The 15,635-nt window shown below is 42.5% G+C and overlaps 1 protein-coding gene across 1 annotated transcript in view; it reads right to left on the bottom strand.

Annotated features, from left to right (window-relative positions):
* CNKSR3 (CNKSR family member 3) overlaps positions 1–15,635 on the bottom strand; it is a 77,022-nt gene that overhangs the window by 36,276 nt on the left and 25,111 nt on the right. Inside the window, exon 2 of the mRNA XM_063124522.1 lies at positions 5,611–5,774. Within this exon, the coding sequence (XP_062980592.1) occupies positions 5,611–5,774 (164 nt within the window). The remainder of the gene's footprint in view (positions 1–5,610; positions 5,775–15,635) is intronic.

The following is a 15,635-nucleotide window of genomic DNA, read 5'->3' as shown; positions in this document are numbered from 1 at the left end:
CACACACCCCTACTGACATCAGAGCCATTGGCACTAAGCACAATGTCTTTTTATCCTCACTGTAAGACATTTGTATTTGCCCAGGCTTTTTAGAGCTTGGTTTTACCCTGTTTTTATATGGAGGCTGTTTTGCACAGCTCATCTTTCATAACTTTTGCTTTGGTCTAATTATTTACACCTTTAATCTTGACAGCTGAATGAAAAAAAGGGTATAAAATTGTAATAAACACTGGGCTGGTTCAGATACAATTCTAAGGCATTGGTTAAAATTACAAAAATAAGTCTAGCTTCTCCTCAAGCTTCCATACTCCCCCTTATTCTTCTGGCATGGTTGTGAGGAGTTCACTTCTATGTTAATTATTTATTTATTCATTTTTATCTGTGACATTTGTATATCGCTGAATATAATAAAATCCCCCAGTGGTTTACAATAATGAAATACATTTAAATACAATATTAAAAGCACAACATTAAAAGCACAACATTGAAACATCATTAAAAACAATTCAAGGAGAAGAAAAATGGAGCATGATTAACTTTTTTATACCCCAGGGAAAGCCTGGGTGTTTTTAGGAGGCATATAAATGATGTCACATTTTCTGACTCCCAAAATGCATGAGGGAGGGGTTTTTCAGAGGGTGGGTCCCACTACAGAGAAGGCCCATCGTCAGAATTCTTCATGGCGACATTCCGCTAATTTTGGAATGACTATCCAGGCCTCCTCTGATGATCTTAAATGTCGCCTCAGTGTATACAAGGGAAGATAGTCTGCTAGATATCCCAGTCCCAGATTGTTTAAGGCTTTATATGATAACATCACCTTGTACATGGCTCAGTAGCTAACAGGCAGCCTGTACAGTTCTTTTAACACAGGTGTTATGTGAGCATCGCTAGAGGTCCCAGGGAACACCCCAGCTGCTGCAATCTGCACTAGCTACAGCTTCTGAACCAAGAACAAGGGTAGCCCCCACATAGAGCACATTGTGGTAGTCTAATCATGAAGTTACCACTACATGAATCACCATGGCTAGACTCTCCCTATGCAGGAACGGGCATAGTTGGCGTACCAACCAAAGTTGGTAATGGGCGTTCCGAGCCATCGAGGCCATCTGGGACTCAAGTGACAAAGACGGATCCAGGAGCATCCCCCAAACTATGGACCTACTCCTTCAGAGAGAGTGAAACCTCATCTGGAACAGGCAAACACCCCAATTCCTGGAACTGGGAACAAGCCATAACTGTATCTAGGCACCATTTCAGAGCATGCATGGCCTCTCCTGATTCAGATGTCACAGCGAAGCAGAGTTAGGTGTTGTCAGCATCCTGGTGACACCCTGCCCCAAATCCCCTGTTGACCACTCCCAACCACTTCATATAGATATTAAATAACATTGGGGACAGGGCAGTGCCCTTTGGTACCCCACAGTTAAGCTGCCATAGGGCTGAGGTGCAATCACCCAATGCTATTCTCTGGAACTGACCCCGCAAATACAAGTCAAACGACTATAGAACAGTGCCTCCAACTCCCAACTCATCAACGATATCAAAAGCCGCTGAGAGATCAAGAAGTAAGAGGGTCGCACTCCCTCTGTCCCTCTACCAAAGAAAGTCAGACATCAGACTGATTTTTCCCCAAAACCTGGAATGGGTCCAAATAATCACTTTCATTCAAGAGCATCTACAGCTGAGACCTCACCACATGTAGTTAGCTGTCGTTTCCCATGTTGTCCAAACTTGGAGAAACGATGATTAATCTTAACTATGACTAGTGAGGAACAAGCAAATTCAGACTATAGTTTATGGTTCGTAGTTTATAAACCATGGTTTATCAAGTGAAACTATTGGACTATTGTTTAGTGTTACATTGGAATCCAACCATTATATGCCTTCACCCTTTCTAACAAGTCCAAAAAGGAGCATTAAGTTGTCAGTGAAGGACAGAGGGCAAGACTTGATTTGTTTTATTTAAAATGTTTCTTGGCCGCCTTTCAGGGCAGAAGCTCTCCCAAGGTGGCTTACAGATTTCTTTCCTGCACCCTACCTCCAACAGAGGGCTGGATGACATTTTGGCTAAACCATAGTAACAGTCTGCCTTATGCTGAGAAAGATTTGTTTCCAAGGTCAAAACTTGCATTTATGAAGGAAATGAGAAGGAAATTGAAGAAGATAGAACACAGATTTGTGTTCTGGCAGGCATCCAGCTCTCTCCATTAAAAAAAAAAAAGTAGAACAGAAGATTGCCTTTAGGTGACTGCTGTATCCATTATTTCAAGCAAAAGAGTATCCAGTAATCTCACCATTTTACCAGATGCATTCTGCTTCCATGATACTATAACCCTAGCACGGAAGATTGCATTCACAGTTGCTTAGTTAAAACAGACGTTCTTTGCACCCTTTTCAAAACTGTTGATGTTTGCAACTGTATAATCCCAGAGATTGGGATGTGTTTAGACAATTGTTTTCAAATACAAGATATTTGTTACGGGTCATCTCAATTACTCCCTCCTCACTTTATCAAGCACGATTTTTCTTTTCCCCCTGTTCCACCGTTCTAAAAGAAGGGCACATTTTATACCAGGAGTCAAAGGCTCTGCCCATTTTAAGAAGAATACACTCAGATACAAGAAGTGCTACATAATGAACGGAATGTAGCCGAGTAAGGGCAAAAGAGTAACAGGGAAATTCTTTCCCACCATTCTCAATGATGAAACTGTATATGTTTTTGGCACTGGGTCATAAAACGTGAACACGAACTTAGCTCAAGTGTATCCCTATCATAAAGTAAACGGTAGCCAACACAATACCTCCAATGCAAGAGGAATTAACGAAAGAGGTGCAGAGGATTAAGGAACAACCTGCAGTACCATTCTGCATACAGAAAAAAGAGGGAGCCACCTCTGTTGTGAAAGATTTGCTTTTCAATTATGTTGCTCTGTCATAAGAGCTACATGGCTGCTAAACCTGTTAGGATTAGGGAGAGGGAAACTGCTCTTCTGAATACCCAAATTCACCTTCCCCACCTAAACACTCCTCAACCTCAAAGATATACTTTTTGTTTTTAAAACTACTTTACTTTCCATTCTCCAAGGACCTTGAAAATATAGAATTTAAGACAGACGATCTTTTTGGCAAGGTTGCAACAAGTCAACTCTAAAAGTTGAGAGATGGTGCCACTGTTAACACGCAACTCCTGTAAAGCTACTCTGTATCTTGGGATGGTGTACTCCTAGCCCAGATCTACACCAAGTAGAATATGACATTTTGAAAACTGTCTATGGAATGAGTCCTGGGCTCCAACAGTTGTCACTACTGTTATAAACTGTTTTAAAGCAGTAGTGTAGATCCTGCCTTAGTCTCTTGAGAGAGGGAACAGGCACAGGCCTAATTCTCTGCCGTGCCCAGATCCACAGGTCCTTCCTGCTCCTGTCCAGGTAGGCGTCCAGGCAGGCTACCAAGTCCCACTGCCAATGCCACAGTCTGTCCTCCTGCAACTTACATCATCTTTTGAAACAGTGTTCTCAAATGAGGCCTCCTCTATACAAGTAAGAAGGTGGGGTGGAGTTAAGAATCTCCTCAATATTCTCCTCTTGGACATCACCAGTTGCAGCCATAAACTCAACTTTCTGGTCCTCATGACAACAACAATGGACTTTAAATTGTTTATCCAATCTTGGATCCCAGAAAAGGGGCTAAGAGGATTTCTAATCTTCAAGGTCTACAGCTTCAGGCTTGTATCCAATGGTGAGTTTGCCTTAGTGGGAAGTGTTTCTAGTCACACAAGTCAGGGCATTGAGTTTTGGCTCTTCCCCCTTCACCATCTTAAGCCCTTCCTCCCCCCCCCTCTCCAAAAAGCTGCTCCTGAGAATTCGGGGACCCTCTGGAATGTGATATTTATTTATTTATTTATTTATTTATTTATTTATTTATTTATTTATTACATTTCTATACCGCCAATAGCCGAAGCTCTCTGGGCGGTTCACAACAATATGCTGTTGAGGGGGCAGTAGGTATGGGGATTCATGAAAAATTGGTTGCCCCAACTTTCCACCAAGACAAAGCCACCATTGAACTTCATCCCATAAGCCTCTCTGTCATTCCTTGCTTCTCACAATCAACAGAATGATGAAAAATAAGGAAGGTTGTTTAGTTTTCAATGTTGAGATGGGTCATAAAATACTCCTTTTCTGGGCTCTGATTTTGGGTTTCCATGGTGAAGATTCTTTTTCAAGGCAGAGTACACTCATCCCTGCTCATAAGCCTATACCATACACAGCACAGACCAACTCAATCAGCATGTGAACCATTATTAGCAGTCACTCACTCCAGTGGTTCTCTTTTGTGTGTGTGTGCTGTTGGTTACTGAAATATTGCTATGCCACATTCTGTACTGCTCGCACAGCACCTGAAGCAGCTTACAAAAATTAACAGACCCTATCAAACACCCTTCCCCTTGGCACATTGTCAACAGAACAGCAATATAACAGCCAGATACATTGTCACACACACTGCAAAGTTTTTGAAAACACAGATCAGCTGGTAGGAAAAGGTTTCTGGGGAAAATAAGCAGGTCTTTAGAAGAAAACTCATCATCAAAGCAGGCCAACTAGGGAGGGAGTTACAGCATGTTGGTGCCACTACAGAGAAGGCCCAGCCTCTGTCCTCACTGTTCTCACCTTTGCAGAAGACGGCACATGGAACAGGGCCACCACCGCAAATCCAAGGGTAGGGGAAGGAGGCAGTCCCTAAAGTATAGCGCTCTTAATAGCGTAAGGCTTCAAAAGCTCATTGCTAGCTCTTTGACTTGAGTGTGGAAGCATACCAGCACAGATGAGCCAAGACCAGGATAATGCACTGCTTGCATTCCAACCCCCACTCTGGTCCCCGCCCCATACAAAATTGAGTCCCAGCAGTCTGTGCTAACTGCGGCTTTCAAACTGTCTATACAGGCAGCTCATATAAAGTGTCTGACAACAGATTAAAACAGAAGGTTGCCAAAGCAGAGATGATGTAGGCTCAAACTTGTCTGGGACAAAAGGCTACAGACAGCTACACCAATGCAAGATGGTCCTAGACGCTGCCAATGCTAGAGAAGCTAATAGAAGCACAGGATTCAGAAGCACCCTGAGCTTCCAAAGTTTGCCCTTCAATTTGGGGCTGGGGGTTGAATGACCCCATAAAGGACCAAATTATTACTAAATATTATTTTGCTCATTTTCACCACTTCGGCCTTTTCATAATTCAACTTAACCCCAATCCATCTTATAACCACATTCAGGAATTTCACTTCAGGAAGCCACTAAAAGCTCCACTTCTCTTCAATGTTATCAGTAAGAAGAGCAGCAGCATGGCTTCAAATTAGCATCCCTCTTGAACATTTGCCCCTGGCACAACTGCACGCTGTCTTATGAATCAACTTCATTTCCCTTCTGGTTAAACAGATTTGCAACCGGGTCAGTGTCCTGCATTATTACTCCACTTTGCCTAGATAAAATCTGCTGAAGGAGCCCAGGGATAGAGCAATTCCCTTCTAAGAAATCATTCTATTTGTCAAGGTGAGAAAAATGAGGGAGGGTTTCCACATCATGCCTACAATCCATTCTCTCAACTGACCAGTGCACAGAGGAGATCCACGGCCTCTAAGACAAGCTCTTGATGTCCAATTCGGGTGAGACCCAACTCTTCAAGATCCTGGTGGGAAATCTGTAACAGCTGGGCACCATTTATCTTCTCTCGTTCAAATTTCGGGACATACTGCTGCAGGCAATCATCCAACCCTAAATAAGAAAGAAAGCCATTGTAATCGTATTTGTATTTTCCTCCTTTAAAAAACACAAAACCAACCAAAACCCAGCACCTCCATTCTCTGGCTTATTGTTGCTTAAATAAAATGCTGAAAAATATACTCCCACATCCCATGCCCTCCTCATCCACCATTATAAACACTATAAAATGAAAGGAAGAGAGGACAGAAAAATAATGAGAACAGGAAAGGACATGATTTTCAAACAATCCCACTCTAGATTATTTTTGTTCTTCACTAAGGCTGCAATCCTATACACATTTCTATGGAAGTCAGTTGCTCTGAATGTAATATGGCTTACTTCTGAGTAAAACTGAATAGGATAGCACTGGAATGTGACTTTTAGGATGTCTCATTAGGCCCATCTTTGATTACACAGACCCTGTTCAGACAACACGCCAAGCTACAGTGGTTAAGCATTTTGAGCTAAACATTATGGCTTAGCATGTCATGTGAACCATGACTTAGAGTGTCATGTAAACCATTCGTTACCATGTTGGCTACATAACCACAATTTAAACATGCTTACTATCCATTTGCTGCAAAAAGTTTATCGCCCTAACCATGGTTTAGTGTGTTGTCTGAACAGTAGCACCAATGAGTAGCATCAATGAACCTCCACTAGTAACCCTGCACACCTTTCTCCATCCTCCAACTTTAATCACCCTTGTACCTTCCTCCTCCACCACCTCTAACCTAACCTCCACTACTCTCAATTGTTGTTGTTGCAACCCCTGTGGCTATCATTGGATTGAATGCTTTGATGTCATGGACAGTCTGGGTAATGGATATGAAGGGGACTGAAAGGCACTTTACATCTGAATGCTAAAGCTCATAAATAACTAAGCTTAATTACTTCATCAAGCCTGCCACAATGGTATGAGCTTGCTACCAATACCAAAAGTTAAGGACACTTAGACCTCCTTACCATCATATGATTGTCCCTGGTCATGTGATTACACTACCCCCATGAAAAATGCAGACACAGATTCTATGTAGCATTGCTATGAATACAAGTTTTTTGTCCAGGTCTTTAATTGCCAAGGTTAAGGAGTTGCTGGAGGCGGGGGAGGGGGATTCTAATTCCTATGCTGCATGTAATGCATTAATAGATATTTAGGAGGATTTTATTTATTTATTTATTTATTTATTTCATTTATATACCGCCCCACAGCCGAAGCTCTCTGGGCGGTTTACAACGGTTAAAAACAGTGAACATTAAAAAAAGTATATAAAATTTAAAAAACCATCAGAAACATATAGACAACAATATAAAAACAACGTTATCTATTTAAAAACCATTTATAATTTTTTTTTAATGTTATAGCATATCTCAGGTTCTGAGGATGAAAGGAACTATCACTCCAATTAATTGAGGCGCATTCCATGTGAGATGTGGCCTTTCCCATAAGAAAACCAGTGAATGTAAGACACAAGTAACCACAGAGCTGTCTTTCCCAACTTGGTGCCCTCCAGATGTTTTGAGCTTCAGCTCCCATCAGTCACAGCCATCACGGCCAATGGTCAGGAATGCTGGGAGTTGTAGCTAAAACATCTGGATGGCACCAGGTTCAGGAAGGCTGCCATTGAGCAACATCTCCCTTCTTCTATGGAAGCTGTGATTAGGATTTTTTTTTCACCTGACCTGTCCATCACTCAGCTGTTAAATGCACCAGGAGCTTGGGGAGGAGATGAGTCATAGATGGCAACCCCATCTGAGATGCAACTACATGGATGTCAATCATTGAGAACTGCCATCGCATTTCACCTGTCATTGATTCATAAACGATTAGCTAAGATTTTCTAGAAAAGGTAGGTAGGTTAGGAAGCATGATTAAATTCCTACAAGATATCACACAGATATCTTGCAAATGCCAGAGAAGGGCTGTAAGTGCAGTGGTGGAGCACATGTTTTGCTTGGAGAAGGTCCCTGGCATCCTGAAATAGAACTGAGAAAGACCCTAGTCTGAAACTCTGGAAAGGCGCTGACAGTCAACAAAACTGGGCTAGACAGACCAACGGTCTGGCTCAGTGTTAGGCAACTTCCTATATAATCTGTGCATTCGGCAAGTAAGAGAATTCTAGAACCAATCCCTGAAATGGCCTACATTCTCCTACCTTAAATAATCCTTCATTAACCCACAAAATAGGCTACATGTCAACTAGCAGTGACACCCACACAAGAACATTACGATGGTTGAGTGTACTAATCAGACATTAGAACTGAATGATCAGATCATAGGAACAAAGGAAGCCACCTTATACCAGGTCAAACTATGGGCAGTATCCTATGGTAGTTCTCCCCAGACTAGGCCCATTCACTTCAATGGGTCTACTCTGTGTACGAATAGCACTGGATACTGCTCTGTGTCCATCTAGCCCAGAACAGTCTGCTCTGTCCAAGATCCTGGAGCGCCACTATCAGTCAAAAGCCCTTATCATCATCTGCTACCTGATCTTTTTACCTGGAGATACTTGAGACTTTCTGCATGCAAAGTGTTTGCTTAACCACTGAGCTACTGTCCGTCCCCTTTCGCGCTAGTTTTCAGTCTCAGTAGAGTCATCACCTCCCAGCAAGACTAAGCATCAACTTGTTAAAAAAGCAGTGCAGTATCAAGAGATAATCTAGGTAGTCCTCCCCAACCTGGTGTCCTCCAGATATGTTGGACTGAAACGTCCATCATTCCCAGTTAGCCTGGCCAGCTGCAATCTAGCAGATATGGAGGGCACCAGTTTAAAAACAGCTGCACTAGGGTGGCCAGAGTCAAAAGACGGCAGGGCTCCTGCACCTTTAATAGGAGGTGCAGTTTGTCATGCAAGTTCCACCTGCTGAAATTATCTCTTCTGCACAAAGGTGCAGGAGATATCACCGAATAGGGAATACATTGAAACACTGGAATGCTAAGGAAAACAATGCAAGCGTTATTAATCCACTAGTTCAATGAGAGCTTCTTTGTTTGGGCAAATTCCTCTGCAGGATAGCAATCAGGTAATCAAACTGGGACACCAAACAAAGAAACTCAGCATAGCAGGAATAAAGTATCCAACCTTCATTTGGCATTAAAATCCAACGCGAATGCCACGCTTCAATATTAGGGAGCATCTACTCCCTTACAGCTTCATCAAGCAGATGTTTTGTACTTGGGGGTAGGGGAGAGATGTTATATATCCGGCCAAATGTTATCCATTTCCTTGTCGCTCCAATTAAAACACTGCACATCATAGAAAGTCCATTTCCAAGTATCTGGGAATGCGGCATTCCTGACTCACTGCTGGGTCAAAGATATAACAGAATGCTAAAGTTCTAAATGAATAAGTAACGTAACCATTTCTTGGCAGCTTGAAAGAAAATGGCATCCCTCCCTCTTCAAAAACAAAAGCAGACTTTCCTAGCCACCCACAAGATTACACCCTTGCGCTCTAGATTAATTAACCAACACAGCATACTACTGTTTCCAGGCTTATACTTAGTCACTAAACCGGATTAGAACCACTGTTTCACATATAAATATACATCAAAAGAGAAGAGAGGGGGGGGAATCCAATTTTAATCACTCTTAATTAATGCATTTGATATGCAATCAAATTAAGTTAAGGAGGAACTCAATCATGTCCCACTCATTATGTGTCCTGAGGAACACCAATGCACATGCAGAGCCACAAAAAAGTTTCTCCCCCCACTCCACATTTCAGTGCATTCCTTTGTGCACACTAATTGGATTCGTCCGACTGGATCCAAACCGGGACTGCCACACATGAAATCCATGTGCACATCTGAATCTCTTAAGCTGCAGTAAGACTGCATCCTAGACCCACTTACCTAAGACTAAGAGTAAGCCCCACTGATTCCATGGGACTTATTTTGGAGTAGATATGCTCAGAGTTGCAATGTAAAAACTAAAACAATAAAACTGGGATTCAATGAGAAAGAAAGGGGGGGGAAGCTGACGGAAACTCACTACAGAGCTGCTGTTGCAGGCAGAAGGAGGAACAAAAGATTTTTGCTGCCTGAAGTGGCGCCCAAATGTGCCCTCCCTCTCATCTAGCTCTGGCCAACACATGCTCATTCACAAACTTGGGCATACACTCATTGACCCTGTTCAGATGAAACACTAAGCCACAGTGGTTAAGCATTTTGAGCTAAATGTTATGACTTAACATGTCATGTGAACCATTCCTAACCATGGTGGCTACATAACCATGGCTTAAACATGCTCACTAATTGTTTGCTGCAAAGGGTTAGCAGCCTAACCACGGCTTAGTGTGTTGTCTGAACAGGCCCATTCACATCCCTCCTATTTGCACAAACACTCTCCGCCCACCTCCAAATACACCCACTCTTTCCCCCCATGCTACCCCAGACAAGGCTCACCCCTGCTACCACTAGCAAGGGAAACAATTCCATTATCTCTCATTTCTCAGCATGAAGAAGGCTTTCCCTTGCTAGCACTGTGAAAGGAAATCCAAAGGTTTGTCCTGCTAATGCTAGCAAGGGAAATAGTTCTCTTATCTCTGATCTTATGAGAGATTGGAGATAAGGGAAGAGCTCCCTGCTAGCAGCGTGTCTTAGCATCGAAGGCACTTGCAATGGCAATTTTTGGCATAGGTGGGGGTGGTTGCCACCATGATCCAACTACACCTGTAAGACCAGCGGCAAGTTTCTGGCAGCAGCCACAGTGGGGATTCTAACTCTGGAAAAATGCCTTGGATTTTGTAGGTCATATACTATGAAGGAAGTGGAAAGAACATGGAGCTGTTACGGAACTATGCTGCCGTTTCCTCAACGGGCTCATCCAAGCTTCCTCTCGTGGAGAGGTAGATGGCATGAAGGGGCTGGTGGCAGCATCCTCCATCAAAAAACAAAGGTGTGGGGGGGGGGGGAGAGACAGGATGCTGCCCTTCAACTTTCCCTTCCTTCAACTTTTATGAACCCGACACTCGCTGACAGCCTTACTGGAGGAGAAGGCTATCAATGGCTACTAGTCCTGATGGCTATGTGCAACCTCCCGTATCAGAGGCAGTAAATCTATATGCAACAGTTGCTGGGGGGCACATGGTCAACAGCTTGTTGGCTACTATGTGAACTAAGTGTTAGACTAGATGGCCCCTTGGTCTGATCTAGCAGGACTCTTCTTACGTTCTTAAATGCCGCTTCCTCCTCCTAGGATGGAATTGCCATTCAACAATGCTAGGTACTTTAACTCATATTGGTTATATTGAGAGACAGACTGGGTTAAATTTCACACCTCTTCACTCACATTGCATCAAGAATGAGAAACAAAAAGGGAGCAGAAATGCATCCTCTGATTTGCTGACAGAGAGAGGAATTCACTTTTATTATTATTTAATTAAGTGTATATATAACCCATCTTCCAGCTGAAACTGTGGATGGCTAGTTTTCACCAACAAGCCCCCAATAAATAATGGCTAACAGTGGTGCCAGCGCATATTTACTCAGAAGCAAGTCCCTTTTTGTTCAATGGGGATGATTCCCTAGTAAGCGTATTTAAGACTGCAACCTTAGAGTATGTTTATGAGCTGTGAACAGGAATCTATGCAACACAAGCTTGAGGGCTTGTGGCCCATTCCCAAAAGAGTCCGTGCTAAACATCACACCTAAGAAGAAAAGGAGAGGTACAGAGATAATGGTGACATCTAGGGTGACCATATGGAAAGGAGGACAGGGCTCCTGTACCTTTAACAGTGGTATGGAAAAGGGAATTTCAGCAGGTGCCATTTGTATGCATGAAGCACTTGGTGAAATAAATAAATAAAATAAATTCCCTCTTCATCCCAACAGTTAAAGCTGCTGGAGCCCTGCCCTCTTTGTATCTGGTCACTCTGGTATAGCTAGAATTTCACCAGGTGCTTTCCACCTGGTGACACTAGTGACATCAGCTTACAGGAAGGTTCCTTCAGCTGGAGTCTCTATAGAGCTGGGGTCCCCAACATGGTACCAGGCTCTCTGCCCTTTTGATTTTAATTTTATTTCTTAAGAGGATTATTTTTAAAACTGGGAGGCTAGCACATTGCAAAGTGAAGTGCTGTCTCCCGGCAACATCTTTACTTGGGTTCAAAAGAGTGGATTTGTCTTTTGGAGCTCAGCTCCCACTTTTACCTTCCATTTAGATTCTTGGGCCTGATACTTTTTTTGGTCTCACAAGCTTGCCTCACTGTAGAGATTCTATAAATGGGCAAGCCACCCCATGGCAGCCATTTTGTGAGAGTGCCCACAGCACTCTCTCAAGATTACAGATGTGCCACCAACCCAAAAGGTTGTGGGCACCTGCTAAAGCATATTTTGTTACCTTTGGCCTAAGTATTAAACTCTATAATTACAAGTAAGATTGCTGGGAAGAAAAATGGGAAAGCGTTATTGACATTTTAGTATGAACTACAGATCTGAACAGCATTGGCTACAATGCTACAGCTAGAACCTGCATGGGCACTTTAGCATAAGGTGAAGAAGTTTGTTTCTTTGTTCAGCAGTGGAAGATCTAAATGAGAAAGTCTATATAAACCACTTTGAATACATTTTCTTGAAAAGTGGCATATAAATATTCTAAGCACACAATCCTATGCAGGTTTAGACAGGAAAAAAACTATTACAATTTCCAGCATTCTCCTGTCAGCATAACTGTTGAACATTTGAGCTGTTGAATTGCAGGGAGAGGAAGGGTGGGGCACTATTTAAAAAGAAAAAAAACATAAATCCAAATTAATTCTGGCCATATAAAGCTGGTTTCACAATTGTCTGCACTGTGGATAACCAGATGTTATCCAAGGTGATTACGTAGGATGAGAGCCGGTCATGAAATTATTCTTGATTTGAAAATACTAAGCAACAGCAATAAAATTACCCTATCCTAAACACAATCCTGCAAAGTCTGAAATGCAGCTTGTCAAATTTTCAAAACCTAGTTGCATATACAAGATTCAAGTTAATACATACTGAGTTATCTTAAAGTTATTCATAGTCAAGTGTTCCCAAATGAATACTCCTGTTCTCTTCTTTAACAGCACAGAAATCTTTAAGGGCACAATCCTATGTATATTTGGACAGAAAAAAATCCTACAACTCCCAGCATTCCCATGGCTGGCTGGGGAATGCTGGGAATTGTAGGACTTTTTTTTTTGTCTAAACACACATAGGATTGTGCCCTAAGGCAGCTTTCCCCAACATGTGCCCTCCAGATGAGTTGGAATGCAACTTCTAACATCCACTGCCAGCATGGTCATTGGCCATGCTGGCTTGGGATCATAAGAGTTGCTGTCCAACTCCTCTGAAGGGCACCAGGTTGTGAAAGGCTGATTTCAGGCATCACTTCAAACTGGCTTTCTACTGTTTTTACAAAAGGAGAAGATGGTTCATAACACAGCACAGTGAGGGAGAGTGGAGAACTGGACTATGAGCAAACTCATGTTCATTTAACAATTTATGCCCTGCTTTATTGTATAAATATCAAACTCAAAGCAGCCAACACAAATAATAAAGCATGAAGGGACACAAGAAAAGGCAAAGCAAAAAGCAACCAAATTAAACATAAAACCTATAACCGGAATTTAAAGCAAACTCACTCACAAAATAGCACCTAGCAAATCAATAGACAATATAAACCTAACTCCATGAAGCCCAAAGGCCTTAAAAAAATCATTCAATGTTATTAGCCTCATTACTGTTAATAAAAAGAAAAAAAGGGAGAAGAGAGGGGGGAAAGGATTTTAAGTATATATTAATATCATACATGATATTAATACATTATATTAATCCCCAGCCAGGATGGGGTGGGATGATGGCAGTTGTAATTCAGCAACATCTGGTTGGAAACTGCTGGTATACAGGATTGACGATTGGCAGAAGGGTTGTCTGGAAAGTTCAAGCCACCACTGAGAAGACCTCTCTGTCACACTTCATTTTGCAGGAGATAAGGAGGACCTCTGATGTTGAATGAAGTATACAAGGAGACACATATAGTAGCAGGTCATCCTTAAGAAAAGAGGTCTGTGTGACGTATTTCTTCCATAGAATCACAGTACTCATTTCCAGACCCCTTTGTCATAAGCTCAGTGATAAAATCTCTATAAACCCAGAGCAAAAAAATATAACTGTAAACACACATACACACACACTGTAGAAATAAAGAGTGTCATTCATTCCATAATTAAGAGCTTAAGTTCTAGTGATTTCAATGGAGCTAAACAATATTTAATTGTCTTGGGCTGTACCCAAAGACTACAATTTAAAGTTAACTTCCACCAGGACTGCCCACTGAATTCCATGGCATTTTATCAGTACAGGCGTGGTAAGTCTAATTTTCAACACATATTCGACCACAGTCCAGAGTTTTCTCACTTGTGCTCAGAATCTGCACAAGCACCTTTTGACCCAACAGGGTGACAAACGATGATTTGTGGATACTGATCACCTGTCTGTGCACATGTCACGCTTCCAGAAAGAGAGTTTGAGAAGGACCATGCCCATCCAAACACTCTGTTCCCATTTCATTTCACTTCTCCCCCTGGCTGTTCTAGAAACAATGCTTCTTATACATGCACAAGCTGTTTATGAGACTGTGAAGTAGCCACGTTCGTAGCTTCTGCTGAAACTGAAATTAGCAAAGCACATCCTCACTGCCCCTTATGCACAGAAGTCCCCCCCACAGCCACAGAACAGCTGTTATAACACCTCCTCCTACTTCTTCTAAATTCCTCATCAAAGCCCACTTTTTCTGTGAAGACTTTGGCATCCCCCAGTTTCCATCCTCAACTGGTGCCCTCCAAGTGTTTTGGACTTTAACCCCCATCAGCAGCACTCAGCATGGCCAATGGTCAGGAATGCTGGGAGTTGTAGTCCAAAACCCCTGCAGGGCACCAAGCTTGGAAACGCTATAAGTATTGTAATTGTCTTCCATGAGCCAATTGCAAGTTCCTATCCTCTTCTACTTCGTAAAGCTCTGCGCATCATTTGGGTTATGTAAAAATAACAACAAAGAGAAGAAAATGAAAGAAAAGAAAAGAAAGAAAAGAAAAGAAGCTCCCTGAGTAATAAAGGAGTGGTGAGAAAATGTGAAGCTTTGGTGCAGACCATTCACTCAAACCAGTGGAGACTGGTAGTTCTGATGTCAGTGGGGTGATGAATTTGCACCGGGTTTCAGTCAGAACCAATCAGAATTCTACAGGAGTTATCCAAGGTGCTCAGGCAGACTCACTGCCCCAATGATACTGGAGTCACCACCCTCTACTGACTCAAACACTTATGCCTTTCAAAGGAGGAACCAAAATTTTGCATGGGGGAGCCAGGAACTAAAGCAGCCATCCCCAAGTTGGTGCCCTCCAGATGTATTGGACTTCATTTCCCATAATTCCCAGCCAGCATAATATTACACCCCAGACGTGTTGGACTGGAGATGCTGACTGGGGCAATGAGAATTGTTGTCCAACACATCTGGAGAGATCCAGGTTGGGGAAAGGCCCCTACCCTGCTTTCCGAAGGATGAAAACCCTTCACCAAAGACTCAGGTTTAGATCCTGAAACAAATTTGCTTATCTGCCTTTCAGAATGAAAGTGTCTGTACAGCTCCGGGCCGGGAGTTGTGTCCATATGCCCAACTCTCCTATGAAGTCATTGGCTGGTGTCAGAGAAGCTGTATTTCCAACCTTCATTCTCTCAATGACTGTATAGGGATGAGAGGAGGAGGTAAGACATATAACAGCTTGTAAAGCACTTTGCACACAGAAGGGGAAACAGAGAAATGAAAATTACTTTAGCCCTATTCAGGCGTTCTGTATCTGTGTAGAATAAACATTTGAGAGGGAGTGCTCTAGCTCCACGACC

The sequence above is a fragment of the Elgaria multicarinata genome, chromosome 4 (assembly GCF_023053635.1).
Source record: "Elgaria multicarinata webbii isolate HBS135686 ecotype San Diego chromosome 4, rElgMul1.1.pri, whole genome shotgun sequence".
NCBI lineage: Eukaryota > Metazoa > Chordata > Lepidosauria > Squamata > Anguidae > Elgaria > Elgaria multicarinata.
Note: the sequence above shows the minus strand (reverse complement) of the source record. Positions and strands in the feature narration are given on the sequence as shown.